Raw genomic sequence first — 20,612 nt, 5'->3', positions numbered from 1 at the left:
TTTAGTAAACCCTAAAACATGTTTTAGTACTGTTACACACGGTATTACACCATAATGGCAAAAAACCTGTCCACAAGTTCAATCCTGGTGTACGGATGTCTGCAAACACGGTCTTGAGGTATCATTTACAGCAATGAGTTCAACCCGACTGCCATTTTGAGAACCCTGGAGCGCCATGTCACGGTCGAGTGGTCTTCACGTGGTGATGTTGGGGGACGCCGGCATGAACTTTCCCCGTGTATGTACGTGCTCCGATGTGTGCCATGTGTGGGGCAGGAGTGAGGTATCAGGAGGTTGGGGGACCAGGATTCGGCAGGGTGAGGAAATGTGCCCGAGGGTTGCCGAGGAAGTGGTGAACTTCCTCAACATCGGATGTATGACTTGTTCCTATGAATCAGGAGGGAGGGACAGAGATGTGTTACTTGGGGATATGTGCGAAGTGAAACTACAGTAAAACGTCGTTATCCCGAACTCGGCAGTTACTCGATATATCTTTTCAGACGATTGTGTTTTAAGGTTACCATCAGAATACAACTCGGTATAAAGGTCTTATGTGGATTCTTCGCTTTTCTCGATTTACAGATGCCTCGATATATCTGCGTTTGATCGACAAAATGTCCTTGTATTCTGAAGGGAACCACGACCGTTTTAAATTTATACAAATACTTCAAAGACTGGGGGCTTATTAAATTTAAATACAATATATAAGTTAACGTTTACTGTCAAGGAATACATGTTTGATGTCGGATAGGTCGGACAGGACATGTTTGTCCTTTTCGCGAACACCTGGTGTCATCGCTGTTTTTCAGTGATCCATTCACATATTTTTCCGCTTTCATTTGCCTTTCACTCCTAATGGAATCTGTTTGGGCAAAAAATCAAGATTATTCTCTGGCGTTGAAATTTTTTGTTTAATATGTCTCATTACAACGCATTCCTTACTTTTTTTTAAAAATTAGATACTACAACCTAAATATCACACCGGCAAACTGTAATCCCTGAAACTATCAACAAACATGGTCACTTGGATGTTACATAATATACTATCATTCACAGGGATTCTAACGGAGCATTAAGACACAATGCATATCGATGAAATAATGACCAAACTAAATAATTGATAATTAATAACTAACTAATAAAGTAATAGACAATAATTACTCGATGTGCCACAGAGCGCAAGGAAATGCAAAATATTCAATACGAGCAATCAAATCTTCCCTGGCCATGTTCTAATATTACATTATGTACTTATATTACATCACGTGTTGCACAGATCAACATCCGTGCCGCTCACCATGTGTTGTAGCAATCACGTGTGAACAAAAGCCCCAGTGCCTCCTATTGCTCACCGACGCTGTGGTGCAATAACCTACCTAATTTTAGCACATGGACAATATGGAATTGTAATCGGATATAACTCTGGAAGCGGTGAATTACTTATTTAGATGCCCTTTTTGTGTCTCGATTCCCAGCGTGCGACGCATTTAATGGGCACGCCCTGGCCGTCGTTGTGAGCAAAATTACATAAAGGGCTTTTGCGTTGTGCTGCTTTAGATGCGCTAGTTTTTATCAAACGCTTCGTTTAACTCAATTGTTACCATAATAACGTTTTTAATGTTTTTGTGATGTACAACTGTTTAGTAGAAATAACAAAAAACAATCCAGCATGCATTTACCGGTAAAGTGTTCAAACATGTGCGTTGTCGAATTTGCATTCATGTCATCCCATTATAATAAATAGTTCGTTTATATTCAACAACACAACACAGATAAACAAACCGCTCACGTTATAACAACATGCATTATTACAACGATAAAGTTAACAAATGTAACTATCAATAGTGTTCCATCATATGCACACCGCCTGGTAGAGCGTCTACCTGGAGATCGGAAGGTCGGTGTTTCGATCCCCGGCTGCGTGATACCAAAAAACTTTAAAAGATGGTACTTGTTGTTACCCTGCCTGGCGCTCGGCATTAAAGGGCTAAAACGAGGAGTGCTCGGTTCGGAGACAGTATACTGAATGGGGTATTCGGCATGGTATCATAGTGGGCTAGCACGTCGCTACATAAGTGCGACAATCCAGCACACACACACACACACACACACACACACGTGCGTTCACGTCGCCTAATGAACGTAACGTAAAACCCCATTTTACCTCACCATCATATGCACAAGGTGTCATATATGTCGTTACTTTTGAATAGTAGTCTTAACTCTATATATCAATCATAACCTACTCCTAGTAGATGCTACAACACACCACAATATAACACCACACAACCTTCTATCGTTGTCGCAAGACATATTACATATCAAACCATAACGCAAGAGACAAATCAGTCTCCACTGTCTTAGACGTAAAAGGCAAAATGGAGGTGACAACCATGACACCGGGTGTTCACAAAAAAGCATATACACGTCTCTGTCCCACATCAAACGTGTCCAGTGTATTCACAAAGCCGAACTAACATCGAATTAATATGAATATCGTGATTATTCAACATCCCAATAATGCACTACCTCTAATAGATTCTACATCACAAATAATCAACCACCGATGTTATAACAACATTACAACATTATAACAAGGTTATGGAAGCTATGATATTATTATTCACATACGGCTGCTTGAAGCATTAAGCAAAGTAGATACAGGTGTGGCCTATTTCTCCCCCATCATCAACATTATGCCAATGCCCTGATACATCAAGGGGATGCCTTCCAGACCTGTCGTCAGATGATGAAGATCGCAGAACTCTGTAAAACGATAGTGTCTTGAAAACCGATACGGGCGCCTCTGTAGACACAGCCGCATGCGATGCACACTACTGTGCAGATTTCCTTAGTTTCGAAACAGTAACAGATGCGCGTCTGAGGCCCCGTCTGGAGATGCTTGGTGTCCTGGACTGGATTAATTGGACTATACGACCAAGAGCGGCTATAACTGTCTTCTTCTCAGTACGGACAGTTACTCGGTGCAAACAGTGGGATGTACTCTCTGGATAACATAATCAGTGATAGCGAGGATTGGTCATCTTAACGGCCGCCTTCTGAAATCGGGTTCAGTGTTGATAGCAGATCACTTAAGAACTGCGTGTATATGTGTGTGTTGTTATTATCGACAAGTTCTAAGGACATGGCACTGAGATCTGTATTGATGTGTTAATTCTTTCATCGGTCAGCTGTACTAACGTTTATCCAGCTATTGAGAAAGGCTACAATTCAACGAGCAAAAACAGCGTTGATGGAGCTATTTATGCTATCTGAAGTCCAAGCAAGGAGCTCCATGCCTCTACAGTGAACATTGACATAACTGTGGCCACGCGCATATCACCACTACAGGAACGTTGTAATATGATGGCCGTACGGATACATATATGAAGTGGAAATGCAGTGTGATATTATTGATATATTTGAAGCTCGCGGACCATATGCGTGTGTTTGTTGCAGCGCCTAGTTCAATATTTTATTACAAATGTGTGATCTCATGCAGATGATACTGAAGGTGCTATTTCAGTTTTATTCACTTCATCGCAAAGCATTCTATATTATTAACTCAAACACTGATGTCATATTCCAAAACCTTCACCAATAAGCGCCTCCATCGCGTCATCAATGGATGCGAGTGAATCACGTGAACTATTCTACAACATTGCAAAAACTGACATAATCATTAAGTCTCAAAGGATTGTTGCATACCACCACGTAATAAGATAGAACGCACATCACCTGTACACTGATTTAATAATGTATGCCCTAACCATGGATCTCATATAAATAACGTTAACCCGAGTTTTAGTATTTTGGCCTCTGCAGTCGTCTATTTATGAGAGCAAAGGCCTGGAGCAGTGAAGTCAAACTGATGCGTCGGAATTTGAAAAGGTGTTACCTTACCATCTGCTGCAAGGGTCCTATAGGATATGGACTCTGATGACTTGACATCGACTTTTACATTTGTCGAGCGTATTCGCTTGCACTTGATACGAGTGAATACAAGACTGAGTATTCACTAGCTGCTCCAAAATGTGAATATGTCACTTGGTGCAGGAAACCGTTGCGTAAAATGGTTCGCATCGCAGGCAGAATAATTTACGAGGATTGCGTATTGAACCACTATTTCGTGAAACATTAACAATATCGCTTTCTGTGACCGCGGACTATTTTGAATTGATCGATAATTTTTTCGGTGCCTTTATGAGACTACTAACACCAGTGGCTAAACGGCTGTCCTAGGCTTAATTGAATGGACGGACTTCAGGGAATGACACTTCTGACAACTGTTCTCATTCCAGCAACCGGCAGAAGCCTGATATACTATATATCTTGCGCGATATATCGATGTGATTTACTACCACGTGGATTCACCTATCGATACATGGAGCCCATATTGTCAACATGTGGAAATGTGTAACAAGTGGGGATGCATGAGGCTTAATTCTTCGAAAGACGGCGTCCAATGTTTTGAAACGAGTGTGTTTCTGAATGGATATTCTAAGTATTCTTCTTCCAAAGGATTCTCGGTGGTGCAGATGAAACAAACTCTATCATATCAAGGTGACTAGAGGGTGCAACTAATGTCACGCTGATACAAATCTGCACAACGAAAAGGAATCTTAATGGATGTTAGAGATATCGTCGTCTGTAGTTGATAATAAATCCTACAGATCATAGAGAAGTATACTGCAATAAGTACATCGCCTTTTACTCTATCTGGAGTGTTGGGATACAATAAGTGGAACCGGCTTTACGACATCTCAGGGATTACTGAATGGGAAAACACTCGGATTTACCGTTAAACCAGCAGGATGGTGTTTATGTAAGTACTTCCCTTACTCCTCTGGATTTTTACAAATTACTTTCACATACCTTTCGACTTGATAACCTCAAGATCCATGTAACCTTTTGTACACATGCAATATTACATTGTTCGAAGTTTTGACATTTCACTAGGTAATACCATGTAAGGAAAGTGTCGAAAATAACCCATGTGTTGTGTTTCCAACGTGTGAGTGCAGCATCTGAAGAATTCATGGGTTACGGAAGCTGGAATAAGCCTTAGTTACCGCCGATAATTTCTTATACCTCTTTTGGATTCACAAGAAACGGATTACCCTCTCGCACCGGTTCATTCGATGGTTCTCTCAGTTTCTTACTCAAATGTAACGACAACGTATTGTATGCCCATGACTCAAACAGAGAAACACGTATATATATATGCATGTACTTATACATTGTTCTGAACACATTGGACACATCACAGTAATGCCTAGCTCATTGTTATGTACACTGACAGTCACAGTCATGTGCAGTCATGCACACAATTTATGAAGTGTGTATGCATAGACTCACAGGAGCATACTGCCACAGGACCCGCAAAGAAGGCAACTTCAAGCTCAGATGGTGTTTGTAAGACCAGGACGTTTAGATTGTCTGATATTGCGAAAATGTGGTTTCGGATATTGTATGAATCGTACATTGGACTGCTTTTAAGAGAGATGTTTGATTTTGGGACGCGTTTGTCGCTTGTATCGTATTGATGTTAGGCGTTCTATTCTAGTACGTGTGTCAAAATCTAGTATTTAAACCATGATGGACAATAGCTGTGTTCAAAGTGTTGTTTTGTGTTATGATATTTATGTTTTCAAAGGCTTTGTCCCACATTATGGGTAGGAATTTACAAATACGTTGTCTCTCAGTGTATGCATTTTACAGCTGTCTCTCAGAATTGGTTAAATGTATATTTGTGCTGTGTTAACGTGGTTGGCAACACATGGATGGTATAAGTGTATACATGCACTTGTTTACATGCGCTCAGGCATGGGTATACTTATGTTTACTTTCCAAGCTTATCGCCTAGTTTTCTATAGCGTATTTGCATTGAACATACGAAGTGTTTGTCTCATTGGATGGCATACAGGCGTATACATGTGTTAAAGTTTTGACTCTATGTCAGTGTTAGGGCGAGCATGTACTAAACTTTGTCTCTCCTCATACATAATTAACGTGTGTTTGTGCACAATAGCTTGTTCCCAGTGCAGTATTAGGGCGTATTTGCAATAGCGTTTGTTTCTCAGTATGGGTCATAAAAAATTCAGTGTGTATACTTGGCGTTTGTCTCTCAGTATGGGTTATAATGTGTATTCAGTGTATGTACCTCGCGTTTGTCTATCAGTGTGGGTTAGGATGTGTATTCAGTGTATGTACTTGGCGTTTGTCTCTCATAATGGGTTATAATGTGTATTCAGTGTATGTACCTCGCGTTTGTCTCTCAGTATGGGTTATAATGTGTATTCAGTGTATGTACCTCGCGTTTGTCTCTCAGTGTGGGTTAGGATGTGTATTCAGTGTATGTACCTGGCGTTTGTCTCTCATTATGGATTATAATGTGTATTCAGTGTATGTACCTCGCGTTTGTCTATCAGTGTGGGTTAGGATGTGTATCCAGTGTATGTACCTGGCGTTTGTCTCTCAATATGGATCATAATGTGTATTCAGTGTATGTACCTGGCGTTTGTCTCTCAATATGAGTCATAATGTGTATTCAGTGTATGTACCAATAGTTTGTCTCTCAGTATGGTTTATTGTGTGTATTCAGTGTATGTACCTAGCTTTTGTCTCTCAGTGTGGGTTATAATGTGTATCCAGTGTATGTACCTGGCGTTTGTCTCTCAGTGTGAATCATACTGTGTATTCAGTGTATGTACCTGGCGTTTGTCTCTCAGTATGGGTTATAATGTGTATTCAGTGTATGTACCAATAGTTTGTCTCTCAGTATGGGTCATAATGTGTATTCAGTGTATGTACCAATAGTTTGTCTCTCAGTATGGGTTATGATGTGTATTCAGTGTATGTACCTGGCGTTTGTCTCTCAGTGTGGGTTATAATGTGTATTCAGTGTATGTACCAATAGTTTGTCTCTCAATATGGGTCATAATGTGTATTCAGTGTATGTACCTAGCGTTTGTCTCTCAGTATGGGTCATAATGTGTATTCAGTGTATGTACCAATAGTTTGTCTCTCAGTATTGGTTATAATCTGTATTTAGTGTATGTACCTGGCGTTTGTCTCTCAGTATGGGTTATAATGTGTATACAGTGTATGTACCAATAGTTTGTCTCTCAGTGTGGGTTATGATGTGTATTCAGTGTATGTACCTGGCGTTTGTCTCTCAGTATGGGTCATAATGTGTATTCAGTGTATGTACCAATAGTTTGTCTCTCAGTGTGGGTTATGATGTGTATTCAGTGTATGTACCTGGCGTTTGTCTCTCAATATGGATCATAATGTGTATTCAGTGTATGTACCTGGCGTTTGTCTCTCAGTATGGGTTAGGATGTGTATTCAGTGGGACAGGATTCATTGGGGCAGGATGTGCTCACGCGAACCCCTGGTATCATCACTATTTGATAGTGATTTATGAACACATTCTTATGCTATAGTCGGAACCTAACAACGGACACTGGTTTAGCAGACATCTCTCATGGCTTGTTTTTGGTGGTACATTCATTTAGTTTTAACAGACATATCCCCTTTACGCCAAATGGATTCTTTTTTGGCGCATAATCTAGAATGGTTATTCTTATTTTATGACTATGGAAAACTTTCTGTGTCTGCTTTCACTCAACTCTTCTCTCTTTACTTTTTTTATCACTCTTTCTCTATATTTCACACTCTCTCTGTCTATCTCTGTATCTCTTAGTCCTTCTCTCTTTCTCCATCTCTCTACTATCTCCTTTCTGTCTTCAGCTATCTCTTTGTCAACCTCTCTGTGTTCATCCCCGCCCCTCTATCTGTGTCAGCCTTTGTATATTTCTCTCTGTCTCAGTCGGTGTCTCTCTCTCTCTGTGTCAATGTCTGTGTCACCCTCTCTATATCTTTGTCTCTTTGTCAACATCCCTGCCTATCTGCCTCTATGCCTCTATGCGTCTTTGTATCTTCCTCTCTCTGTCTACCGCTGTGTCAACCTGTCTGTGTCTACCTATATGTGTCTACCTCTCTGTAGCTATCTCTCTGTATATGCGTCTCTGTGTCTGGCTCCCTGTGTCTGCCTCTCTGTGTCTACCTGTCTATGCCAACCTCTCTGTGTCAACCTGTCTGCTTTTATGCCATTTTTTGCATCTACCTCTCCGTATCTACCTCTATTTGTCTACCTCTATGTATCTACCTCTCTGTGTCTACCTCTCTGTGTCTGACTCCCTGTGTCTGACTCCCTGTGTCTGCCTTTCTGTGGCTACCTCTGTGTGACAAATTCTCCTTGTCAACTGTCTCTGTGTCTACTTGTATGTGTTAACATCTCTGTGTCAACCCATCTGTGTCTACCTCCCTGTGTCTGACTCCCAGTGTCTGCCTTTCTGTGTCTACATCTCTGTGTCATCCTGTATGTGTCTACCTGTCCATGCCAACCTCTCTGTGTCAACCTGTCTGTATCTGCCTCTCTGTGTCGAATTCTCTTTGTCAATCTCTCTGTGTCTACCTGTATGTGTTAACCTCTCTGTGTCAACATCTCTGCCTCTTTGCCACTGTGTCTCCCTCTCTGAGTCAACCTCTCTGTGTCTGACTCCCTGTGTCTGCCTCTCTATGTCTACATCTCTTTGTCATCCTCTCTGTGTCTACCTCTCCCTGTCATCCTCTCTGTGTCTACCTGTCTCTGTGTCATCCTCTCTGTGTCTTCCTCTCTGCGTCTTCCTCTCTTTGTCATCCTCTCTGTGTCTACCTCTCTCTGTAATCCTCTCTGTGTCTACCTGTCTCTGTGTCATCCTCTCTTTGTCATCTTCTCTGTGTCCTCCTCTCTTTGTCATCCTCTCTGTGTCTACCTCTCTCTGTCATCCTCTCTGTGTCTCCCTCTCTGAGTCAACCTCTCTGTGTCTGACTCCCTGTGTCTGCCTCTCTATGTCTACATCTCTGTGTCATCCTCTCTGTGTCTACCTCTCTGTGTCTACCTGTCTCTGTGTCATCCTCTCTGTGTCTCCCTCTCTTTGTCATCCTCTCTGTGTCTCCTTCTCTGAGTCAACCTCTCTGTGTCTGACTCCCTCTGCCTCTCTATGTCTACATCTCTGCGTCATCCTCTCTGTGTCTACATCTCTGTGTCATCCTGTATGTGTCTACCTGTCCATGCCAACCTCTCTGTGTCAACCTGTCTGTATCTGCCTCTCTGTGTCGAATTCTCTTTGTCAATCTCTCTGTGTCTACCTGTATGTGTTAACCTCTCTGTGTCAACATCTCTGCCTCTTTGCCACTGTGTCTCCCTCTCTGAGTCAACCTCTCTGTGTCTGACTCCCTGTGTCTGCCTCTCTATGTCTACATCTCTTTGTCATCCTCTCTGTGTCTACCTCTCTCTGTCATCCTCTCTGTGTCTACCTGTCTCTGTGTCATCCTCTCTGTGTCTTCCTCTCTGCGTCTTCCTCTCTTTGTCATCCTCTCTGTGTCTACCTCTCTCTGTAATCCTCTCTGTGTCTACCTGTCTCTGTGTCATCCTCTCTTTGTCATCTTCTCTGTGTCCTCCTCTCTTTGTCATCCTCTCTGTGTCTACCTCTCTCTGTCATCCTCTCTGTGTCTCCCTCTCTGAGTCAACCTCTCTGTGTCTGACTCCCTGTGTCTGCCTCTCTATGTCTACATCTCTGTGTCATCCTCTCTGTGTCTACCTCTCTGTGTCTACCTGTCTCTGTGTCATCCTCTCTGTGTCTCCCTCTCTTTGTCATCCTCTCTGTGTCTCCTTCTCTGAGTCAACCTCTCTGTGTCTGACTCCCTCTGCCTCTCTATGTCTACATCTCTGCGTCATCCTCTCTGTGTCTACATCTCTGTGTCATCCTGTATGTGTCTACCTGTCCATGCCAACCTCTCTGTGTCAACCTGTCTGTATCTGCCTCTCTGTGTCGAATTCTCTTTGTCAATCTCTCTGTGTCTACCTGTATGTGTTAACCTCTCTGTGTCAACATCTCTGCCTCTTTGCCACTGTGTCTCCCTCTCTGAGTCAACCTCTCTGTGTCTGACTCCCTGTGTCTGCCTCTCTATGTCTACATCTCTTTGTCATCCTCTCTGTGTCTACCTCTCTGTCATCCTCTCTGTGTCTACCTGTCTCTGTGTCATCTTCTTTGTGTCTTCCTCTCTTTGTCTACATCTCTCTGTCATCCTCTATGTGTCTACCTCTCTCTGTGTCATCCTCTATGTGTCATCCTCTCTGTGTCTTCCTCTCTTTGTCATCCTCTCTGTGTCTACCTGTCTCTGCCAACCTCTCTGTGTCAACCAGTCTGTGTCTACCTGTCTCTGCGGACCTCTCTTTGTCAACCTCTCTGTGTCTACATCTCTGCCAACCTCTCTTTGTATCTACCTGTCTATGCCAACCTCTCTGTGTCTACCTTTCTGTGTCAATCTCTCTGAGTCAACCCCTCTATGTGCACCTCTCTATATCTGCCTGTTTGTGTCAACCGCCCCGTATCAACCTCTCTATGCCCACCTCTGTGTCTACCTCAATGTAACTACCTATCTGATCCCTCTCTGTGTCAACCCCCTCTGCCTACCTCTCTGTGGCTATCTGTCTGTGTCTACTTGTCTGTGTCAACCTCTCCGTGTCACCCTCTCCGTATCTACCTCTCTCTGTCCACCTCCCTGTGTCAACCTGTGTGTCGTCCTCTCTGTGTCTGGCTGTCTGTGTCAATCTATGTGTCGTCCTTTTTGTGTCTGCCTGTCTGTGTCAACCTATGTCTGTCTCTCTGTGTCTGCCTGTCTGTGTCAACCTATGTCTGTCTCTCTGTGTCTACCTGTGTGTGCCAACCATTCTGTGTCTACCTCTGCCTATGTACGTATCTCTGTATCTCTCTCTCTCTCTCTCTCTCTCTCTCTCTCTCTCTCTCTCTCTCTCTCACACACACACACACACACACACACACACACGCACGCACACAAACACACTGAACATCTGACTGCCCGCGACATTGCATACAAGCTGTTACATGACATATTCTCTGATACAACAGTACGTGTCCCTTCCTCAATATCAATTCAACTGACGTCAGCCGAGAATAATGGGCACATGTGCGTAACAGGTTGCAGACTCGAAAACTCGCATTGATTACCTGTATAACACAGGACTTCAAAATTAGATAAAGGCCCTGCGCTTTCAATCAAAGGGAGATAAGCGTTCGTGGCACCACTAGCGAAAACCCTCACAACCCTCCGTGTTAGAAATATTGCATTTAACACGAACTGTTTTCATGATTGATGACTATCAGAGCTATTCATTATATGTTTTGCAAATAGGCCATAAGTTCAGTTTAATTAGAGAGCCTCTCGACACATGTAGTTCTGATTTGGTGTATTGAAGAACATAATACCAGTTGGTTACATATTGCAAATATATAATATCAGAAAATATCAGGTGGCATTTGTTTTTAACGAAGAGGTTTGGGTGATCCCGGCACAGTCAGGCTGGTTAGGCTCATCATCAGCTCAGGGTCCTTGCCCCCTCTACACGCAGCCCAGACTGCGAATGGGATTTCTCCCAGGAGGCGCTGCCTAGTCAAACCCACCAAGAACCTTTCGGAGAATGTGAAGACTCCCCAACACTGCATCCTTCTGCATTACCCAGATTGTCAGAAGGGCTGTATTCCTGGTAGCAAACGCGGGTACTCTCCCCATATCAGTCAACAGATTGGGAGGTACCAAAACTAAAGCACCGGGAACAATGGGGAGTCGGATAACTTGGTACTTGGGATGCAAGCGTGACATTTCGAAAACGAGGTCCGCATATTTGCCATGTTTTTCCTCAATCTTGTCAATCACATTAGTGTCAAAGCGGACAGAAAATTCAATGATATAAATGATTTCATTGGATTTATCAAAAAGGACAAGATCAGGTCTGTTGGACTGGATACGTCCGAGGCTGTGAATGGGCCTATTCCAAAGAGGTTTTGGGTGATCCTGGAACAGTCAGGATGGTCAGGCTCCTCATTAATTCGGGGCTCATGCTCTTGTTTTACGCCCACATTAAGATATGCTCTTGTTTTACGCCCACATTAAGATAACAGAATGAGATATTGACAAACTACCCACCGCGGTGTTTAACAACTCACTCAATATTACGTTCTGAACTCAGTGATACGCTCTGGGAATGATTAGCCCAAACTGAATGAAAAATTGAAATTCTTGGCATAGCACAGTGCTCGAATAAACCTGTTACAACAATGGCTATATAGAGTCTCATATACATAAATCGATTCCAAAGAAATAAAACTGAACTAACGCGGAAAAGAAAGGATGCATTGATGGCTAAACATGGAACAAACAAGACATGGTCCTTCAGTGGTGATTTATTTGATACGGATGTCGTAGTGTTTTGAAGCTTGCGTTCACAGCATTGAGGAGATTGATTTTAGCCTTCTAACGTTTGTGATTGTATGGTCAATTTCAATTTTCATGTGTGCTCATGGGTTTCACCAAAAGTGGTAAAAGTTTAAGACCTGCATGACTTCAGGTTTTCCCCACACATCAAGCTGACACGCTGTGATGTAAATCAAACATCAAGCTCTCTACTATCACTAAATCCAGGATTTTGAGTGAGTGAGTGAGTGAGTATGGTTTTACACCGCTTTTAGCAATATTCCAGCAATATCACGGCGGGGGACACCAGAAATGGGCTTCACACATTGTACCCATGTCGGGAATCGAACCCGGGTCTTCGGCGTGACGAGCGAACGTTTAAACCACTAGGCTACTCACTGTTGCTGATGCTATTATTCTTACTCTACTTCTTCTGAGACGGTTAAAATATGCTACTCACCAGTGATCAGTTGCTGGGTATTTATTTATATTTTGTCGCTACTGTAGAGTATTGACACAAGCATATACTATTCAGTGATGTATGTAAACGTTTTCCCATCTCACGTCACTATTACGTGCAAGGGACGTGCAACTTAGTCAATGAAGTGCTAGTAAAATATAATCCAACAAGTCATCTTTTAAACTCTTCAACTAAAATGCCGGGCGAATAAAGTAAACATCCATATTTGAATGTCGCTTAAAATGAAACAAACAATAAATGTTTACAAGACGGTGATGTATTTGATAGCTTACTTTGTTTACTTTCTTTTGCCAGGCAGTCAACTTTAAATAACAAAACAAAACAATGTTTGTGTTTAATAATTACAGTCAACTACTCTCATTACTTACAGTTGCAATCTCAGAATTCACTCTTCAAAGGAAAACATTTCGAACACGTACTCCAATCCCGAACCCGCGTACCAAAAAGGATTGGCAGGCTCAGTAGTGAGATGTACAGTTGTGACCAGTTTTCATAATGTGTGATAGCTGGAATATTGCTGAGTGCGGCGTTAAACAACAAACAATCAACATAATGTGGGAGGAAGACATAAGATGCAGTCTTAGAGGTGAACCACCGAAATCCACGAGTTGGGTGTGATGCTGGAAAAGCTGGAAACATAATCAGAGCTGACCCACTATCACAGGGTTCGGGCACGTCTAAGGGACGCAACCCGTATAGCGCATTGCTGCATCTGAGACGACTGGGCGACCTGTGACCTGTCACACGCGATTTTGTATTTCGAGGTCACAACCGCTACGTCTGTTGAAAGATGAAACCAAACCAGCATAGACATCAATAAACATGTACCTGATACGTTTTTCATAACATCGCAATGACGTCAGCATATGTCATTAATTATATTTAAGTGACTTGATTGACCGCCCATATCCCTTCATAAATGGCCCGTGAAGATCCGGGGTGGAACAGGTCTTCAGTAACCCCTGCTTGCTGTAAAAGGCGACTGTGCTTGTCGTAAGAGGCGACTAACCGGATCGGCTTGTTGACTTGGTTGATGCATGTCATAAATCCCAATTGCGTGGATCGATGCTCATGATATTAATCACTGGATTGTCTGGTCCAGACTCGATTATTTACAGACCGCCGTCATATAGCTGGAATAATGCTGAGTGCGGCGTTAAACAACCAACCAACCAACCATCCTTCACAAATATAGAAGATTAAGAGACCTGTCATCGAGGAAAGAGATCACCAATAATTATACTAACGTATGATTCCATAGAGCTTAAGTGTTCATTTATTTCACGACCAATGGTAGATTTTTCCATCGCTACCAACAACCCGCATTTTGGAATAACATTCTAAATATTATGAAGCAAAAATGTATAAATTATTCTGGATGGGTATTCTGGATTGGTCCATTTCTGAATAAAATTTAATGAGGGTGTAATTCTATGACGCCAGTGGAGCAAAGGTTACCAACTGTCAAAGATGGTTCAGCTCCGATAACGTTCCCTTGAACCTAAAGCGTTTCCTTATCTCTACCAGACTGAAGCACACCGTGGCGATAATACTGGCTAATTACTTTTAACTAAACAGAAACGTCATACAACAGCTCATGCGATGCTTGTGTTAGTGTATGTACACGGCTTATCTTGATCGTCGTGTAGTGCATGTAAGCGTATACGAGGTGAGGTGAAATGGGGTTTGACGTCGCGTTCAAGATTATTATGGCGACGTGCATGCACGCGTGTGTGTGGCTGCTTGTACTAACCCACGATAATGCTGGTTTTATAGTGCTTGCCCACTGAGACACCATGCCGCAGTTGAACATAAATACCCTACACAGACACTATATTTACTCCGAGCCGACCAGTCCTTGTTTTAGCCCCTTAATGCCGAGGGCCAGGCAGAGTAACAACAAGCACCATCGTTTAACGTATGTTGGTGTGACGCGGACGGTGTACCACTTGACCACGGAGGCAATCCCTTGCGTACGATCAGACATGCATAACTGCATAAGATGTTTTCGTACGTACAGTGAATCTATAAATTTGACAACGTGAAACGTTTTATGAATAAGCACGTCTTTATTGGTGACAGGTGTCAGGGCAACTTCTTTCTCCTTTAATGTTCTGTTAAGTTCTTAGTATACCACCATAACGTAATATAAAATATTCCATGACCGATTTAGCCTGCATTGTCACATGTTCCTGTTCTTGTAGACCCGTGAACATCCGGGTTAGAATTGATCTTCAACAACCCATGCTTGTCGTAAGCAGCCACTAACGGGATCGGGCGGCTAGGCTCTCGGGCTTGGTTGATGCATGGCATCGTATCCCAACTGTACAGATCGATGTTCATGATGTCAATCATTAGACTGTCTGGTCCAGACTCGATTATTTACTGACTATTGTTGAATGCGGCGTTAAGCAACAAACCAACCAACAAAATATTGTTCTCGTAATCTCACATTTACCGTTAATGTTAGCAAAATTAAAAACAGTGAAAAAACGAAAAAGAAATCTATCCATTACGTATCCATTCTACAATGATGTTTAAGTTTAGTAATATCAACCTTTCGTAAACAATAATCTTTCAGAAATATCCAAATTTCAAAATAATGAACATCTTATATGGCCTGACTGTTCTCATGACCATATTACACAGGATTTTGGTTTTAAAAGGGCTCATTATAGCTATGTATAGACACGTCATTCCATTCTGTCAGATGTATTATATTCTACTGAATTTTACTTAACAATCAATCCACAAGTCATGCCTCGTCAAAAGGCCTATTGTGTTTAACTTGATGGAGCAAGTAATGTATTCAGTTAAAAGGATGATCGATGTTGTTGTATACCTGTTCAGTTTTATTGTCATTGATTTGGTAATGCGTGGCATTGTGCCCCGTTATCAAGTAATAAGCTTACTGGATATCGATGAGATGAATGGATCAAGTATACTATACACTGTACAGAGTTGCCGCTAATGAACAAAGCGGACGTAAAATGTTTCAGAAATGCCTACATTTCACGTATTCTCTCACACACCCTCTCTTTATCCACTGACCTTAATCGAATGTGAATCATAATTGGTAAGTGAATGAGTATGGTTTTAAGCCGCTTTTAGCAATATTTCAGCAATATCAGGGAGGGGGACACCAGAAATAGGCTTCATACATTGTACCCATGTGGGGAATCGAACCCGGGTCTTCGGCGTGACGAGAGAATGCTTAAACCACTACCACCCCAAACTTCCGCACAGCCCCTGAATCATTCTTAATGACTTTGACATAATTTATAGCAAAAAATGACTTCCTTAGACCTTAGAAATGAAGGTAGAAAAATGCTTTTTGCGGGATATATTATTAGCCAAATACAAAGTGTATGCGATGCATCCGGACAATGTTGTGTGATATAAACTGCTGGGCAAGAGAAAGTATACACTTGAAAATGAAATTTGAACAAATAAATTCAGAAGTTGTCAAACCGTTACCAGGCTGAAAACTGTCGCCGAACACAATTCGCCGAACACATCAGGACCGCCTCCGTGGTATTATGGTAGAGCGTCCGCGTCAGTCATACCAACAGACCTTGTTACCCTGTCTGGCGCTCGGCAGTTAAGGGACTAAAACAAGGAATGGTCACGCACACACGCACGCACGCGCACAGACACATACGCACGCATACACGCACGCCCGCGCGCGTCGCTATATAAGTGCAATGACGCGCAGTTAAACCCCATTTCATCTCACCTCACCTACAAACATGAAATCCAAAAAGACAACTGTGATACCTGTATCACATACATCACCATCGAAAAAACATTTCTTGTTTGTTTCAAATTTAGCCATCATCAAACATGGGTGTATAGTTTTCTTGCTCGGCAGTTTATGTTCACTTGAATAAGAGCGTGTTATAATGTCTTCCTCTGCTCGTTTCCATCTTGCCCCTGACAGAAAGCGAACACTGTCACGAGTTCTCCGTGTCAGGATATACATGTATTGTACGTGAAGCATGTGTAATGTACACATAGTATCATATTGATCGCCCTGTAAGTGCAAATCTGTCATACAGACCCTGAAACAAATATATCCAATACAACCCATGCAAGTCTATAATGTTTGGCAAGTCTAGATTACTCAGTATATTAAATGAAGAAAGTCTCTGGTCTCCTTTTTAATATATTTTATAACTATAATTTATCAACTGTTTTTTTTCTGTAACATGTAAAATATGTTCATGTCAGAGACTAGATGTTAGTCTAGTTTACCCCATGTTGCCCTTTGACTGGATTGAACGTAGTTTTGTCAACAGTCTAAATTAATTATGAACGATATTCTATCGGTACACATACTGAAATACTTTCATCATTGATAAAAAGCCATTTACAAATGTATTTCGTTGTCGATCGTTGACAGAACATTGAAACCGGTTCGCCTGTTGTGTTTCTTGTTGTGGATAGTTTTACTAACGTAAGACGTTTACGAGCGATTCGTTCAATAAATATAAACAGATTTATCTCCCTTCAACTGGTATTTGTGAACATTAAAACAGCGACTTTGACCCCGATCCAAATCTGGCATCTGGTAGGATTCATGCAAATATCAACAAGATCATTATATTTAGAGAGTATGATTTTCGTTTCTTAATTACTTGTTGGGAAACGAGTTAACATCATTGACCATGTTAATGCATACCGTGCATTAGTAACTGGTTCGTGATATTCACAACTAAAAAACTCCTTATTAATAAACATTCGTCTACATCAGAAGACAACCTGATACAGAATCCTGATTAAATACCATGCATAATTGATTTGACAACTCAGTGTCACGTGACATGGTTCAATGACACTAATTAAAACAAACAGCGTTGCTTCCTCGCCCGGGAGACTGTGTTCTGTCTCATCGTTATTATTCAAGTAGTTATTTACATAACCATCCCCGGAGTCATCTGGCAGTTCTTGTGTCTTGCTTATGCGTATCGCCTCTCACGTACAGTGCACCCCCGTCAGCCCGGAAACCCTGCAATCCGGATTTGTTTTTGTTTGTTGTTTAACGCCGCATTCAACAATGTTACAGCAGTATGACCGCGAATTAAAATAATAGAGTCTGGACCAGACAATCCAGTGATTGATATTGTGAGCAAAGATCCACGCCGTCTGAGTATGTTGACACCCAATCAACCAAGTCACTGAAGCCTGACCGCCCGATCCATTTGGTCGACCAATTTTAACCCGGAATCCCCATCGGGGCAATAGGGAAGTAACATGTTTATGACATTATCCCCTTAAACAGGTTGAACTCAAATCAACCTCCCTGTAGCCTAGATTTCCCATTATCCACACATACTTATTATTTCTTACACTATACACTCGTTAATCCAGACCATTCCGCTTGGTGGTATAGTATGGTTTTAAACAATTTTAATATGCTATGACAAGCATAATTAATTAATGGAATACCTTTCAATCGATTTTGATGGTCAGTCTGATTGTTTAGACTCTGTGTGTGTGTGTAGTTCAAATACATCATGACAAGGAAGGAACCATTTGCGTAGTCATCAGGTAGGGGGGTTCGCCAAGGCAGTACAACTGTCGCATTGGCCTCGATTGTCTGAAGTGAAGTGGTGCACATAACTTATTCATGTCAATGACCGGCGCACATTTGCTTTTAAATGGGTCAGTATACGTAGGAGCAGGTGACGTATTTTATCTGATGGGGTTTGGAAAAGATGTATTGGGACGGTGAAACTCTCTTCGAAGGGCGATGTGTTGTCTTTTAGAATTCACCGATGCTTATATTCAAAGAGGTGATGCTCAGGATCAATGCCATGCAAGATTATTACCCCAACACCCTGCATATATGGACGGGTTATTAGTAGCTTTCTTTGTTTAACAATGAATTTTGTTTTGATAATAGGTTATCGGTCATATCTGTTAATAAGGCATGTCTTGCAATTTATGAATGATTTAGTTGGCACGAGTGGCCAAGGTCGCAATTTGCTGATCAGTGTTGCCTTCTTTAGGCGTAAAAAACAAATTTCTTGGGTTCGAAACCTAGAATCGCCCTGATAATGTTTCTACGTAAAACTATGTCAGCAGAATACTAGTCTCTTGGGTTTCATGACATGGCAAGGCGTCACTTTGGGTTTTCCTCCCATATGAAGCTGATACGTTGTACCTGAAATATTGTTCAAAGCGGCAACTACTCTTGGTGTTGCATGCTTAATAATATTGTCACTTTTAATGTCTTATGTATGAACGCTTTAGTGTTGAGGGCGCGGTAAGCTAGGTGTTACAGCGTTAGCACGTCACACTGCTGGAATATTGTCAAAAGCGACGTAAAACCCAACTCACGAACACACTCGTTATAGTGTTGAGTGTGGTATTATAAGCTACCGGATTCGGGTAGATGTGCTGGTGCCTATGTGTTTGGTTTCATTGAAATATTTATTGTACGTTATGAAGCGCTTCTGCAGTCATTATATTTGTTTGTTGGTTCACTTGTATTGTGTCCCAGGTGTATAATCGAGTTCGGAGCAGAGAAACCAGTGACTGATTTGTTGTTGTTTTCTTTGTCGTTTAACGCCGCACTCAGCATTATTCGAGCTATATGACGGCGGTCTGTAAAGAATCGAATCTGGACCAGACAATCTAGTGTTTGATGTCATGAGAATCGATCCACTCAATTGGGATCGATGACATGCATCAACCAAGTCAGCGAGCCTGACCACCCGATGCCGTTAGTCGCCTCTTACGACAAGCATAGTCGCCTTTTACGGCAAGCATGGGTTGTTGAAGACCTATTCTTCCCTGGATCTTCACGGTATGTAATATTTAAGGTCTCACGCCGTCGAGGTGTGGTGACACGGAATGAAGTCACCCGCCCTGTCCACCCGATCCATTTAGTAGTCTGCAGTCGTTACGACAAGCATAGGTTAATCGGGACCAGCTTTAAACCAGGACTTCCCACTGGGTCAGTCATTATGTGTCGTGTGATGAGTGAGTGTGTCAATGTTGCTTAAACAGTCAATCTGGGCCAGGCACTCCAGCGACTACAAGCAAAAGGAACGATTCCACCTGGTTCCAATTCACTGTTGGCTTATACGCTAGGTAGGACATCATTGGAACCTGTTCTGACCCAATACTCAGAAGGGGCTTACCGACAAAGACATAGCTGATACCAGCTTACACAGCTGAAGCTGTCAAACTCAGAAGAATTATTTACAGATCATATAACAGATTAGACGTGGTCTTTCAATCTACGTCTCGCGCACTGATCCCACCCTTCAGTTCTCCATCTGAGAGACAAGAAATGGTACTTGAGTAAGGGCTGGAGTCTAATATCAATATTCGATGCCACAGCTGTAGCTTTGATAGTACACAGTGTAGTATTTAAGATGGTTAGATAACAGCGTGGAATGACGTGCGACATCAGATGTCCAAAAGAAGCACACCCTTGAAGTATAACAGCCTTCTCAGGAAACCAAGGACCTTTGAACGATGTAAAAGGACACCTATAAAACGCAAAAAGTATCATTCTTATAGAGCTGCTTCTTGTGTGTTTTTGTAGTTTTCACGAGCGAATACCGTGCTGAATGTGATGTTTGTGGTTCTGTAACAAAAATGCGTTTGCAAAGTAGAAAAGGCATGCTAATTATATCTACTAAAAACAAATGAATTTCTGAAAATTGCTGTTTTTAGAATGGTTTCCGTGATTATGCCGAACTTGAAGTGGTGGTCTTAAAACGATTCATTCATAGTAGTAGTTGTGAATGAACTGTGTTTTACGCCACCTCTAGCAAGTTTCCAGCTATTGCAC

At 42.0% G+C, this 20,612-nt stretch overlaps 1 protein-coding gene across 8 annotated transcripts in view; it reads left to right on the top strand.

Moving 5' to 3' along the window:
* LOC139465674 (innexin unc-9-like) overlaps positions 1-20,612 on the top strand; it is a 101,198-nt gene that overhangs the window by 20,866 nt on the left and 59,720 nt on the right. The window contains exon 1 of one of the 8 annotated variants that reach the window (XM_071247437.1): positions 3,987-4,825. The exons of the other annotated variants lie outside the window; for them this stretch is intronic. Within the exon in view, the coding sequence (XP_071103538.1) occupies positions 4,815-4,825 (11 nt within the window). The 5' untranslated portion in view covers positions 3,987-4,814. Of the gene's footprint in view, positions 1-3,986; positions 4,826-20,612 lie in introns of those variants that run through there. 8 annotated transcript variants of the gene reach the window in all.

This window comes from Haliotis cracherodii, unplaced genomic scaffold, assembly GCF_022045235.1.
Source record: "Haliotis cracherodii isolate W230 unplaced genomic scaffold, xgHalCrac1.p SCAF_18, whole genome shotgun sequence".
NCBI lineage: Eukaryota > Metazoa > Mollusca > Gastropoda > Lepetellida > Haliotidae > Haliotis > Haliotis cracherodii.
This window is presented reverse-complemented; position numbering and strand designations above follow the sequence as displayed.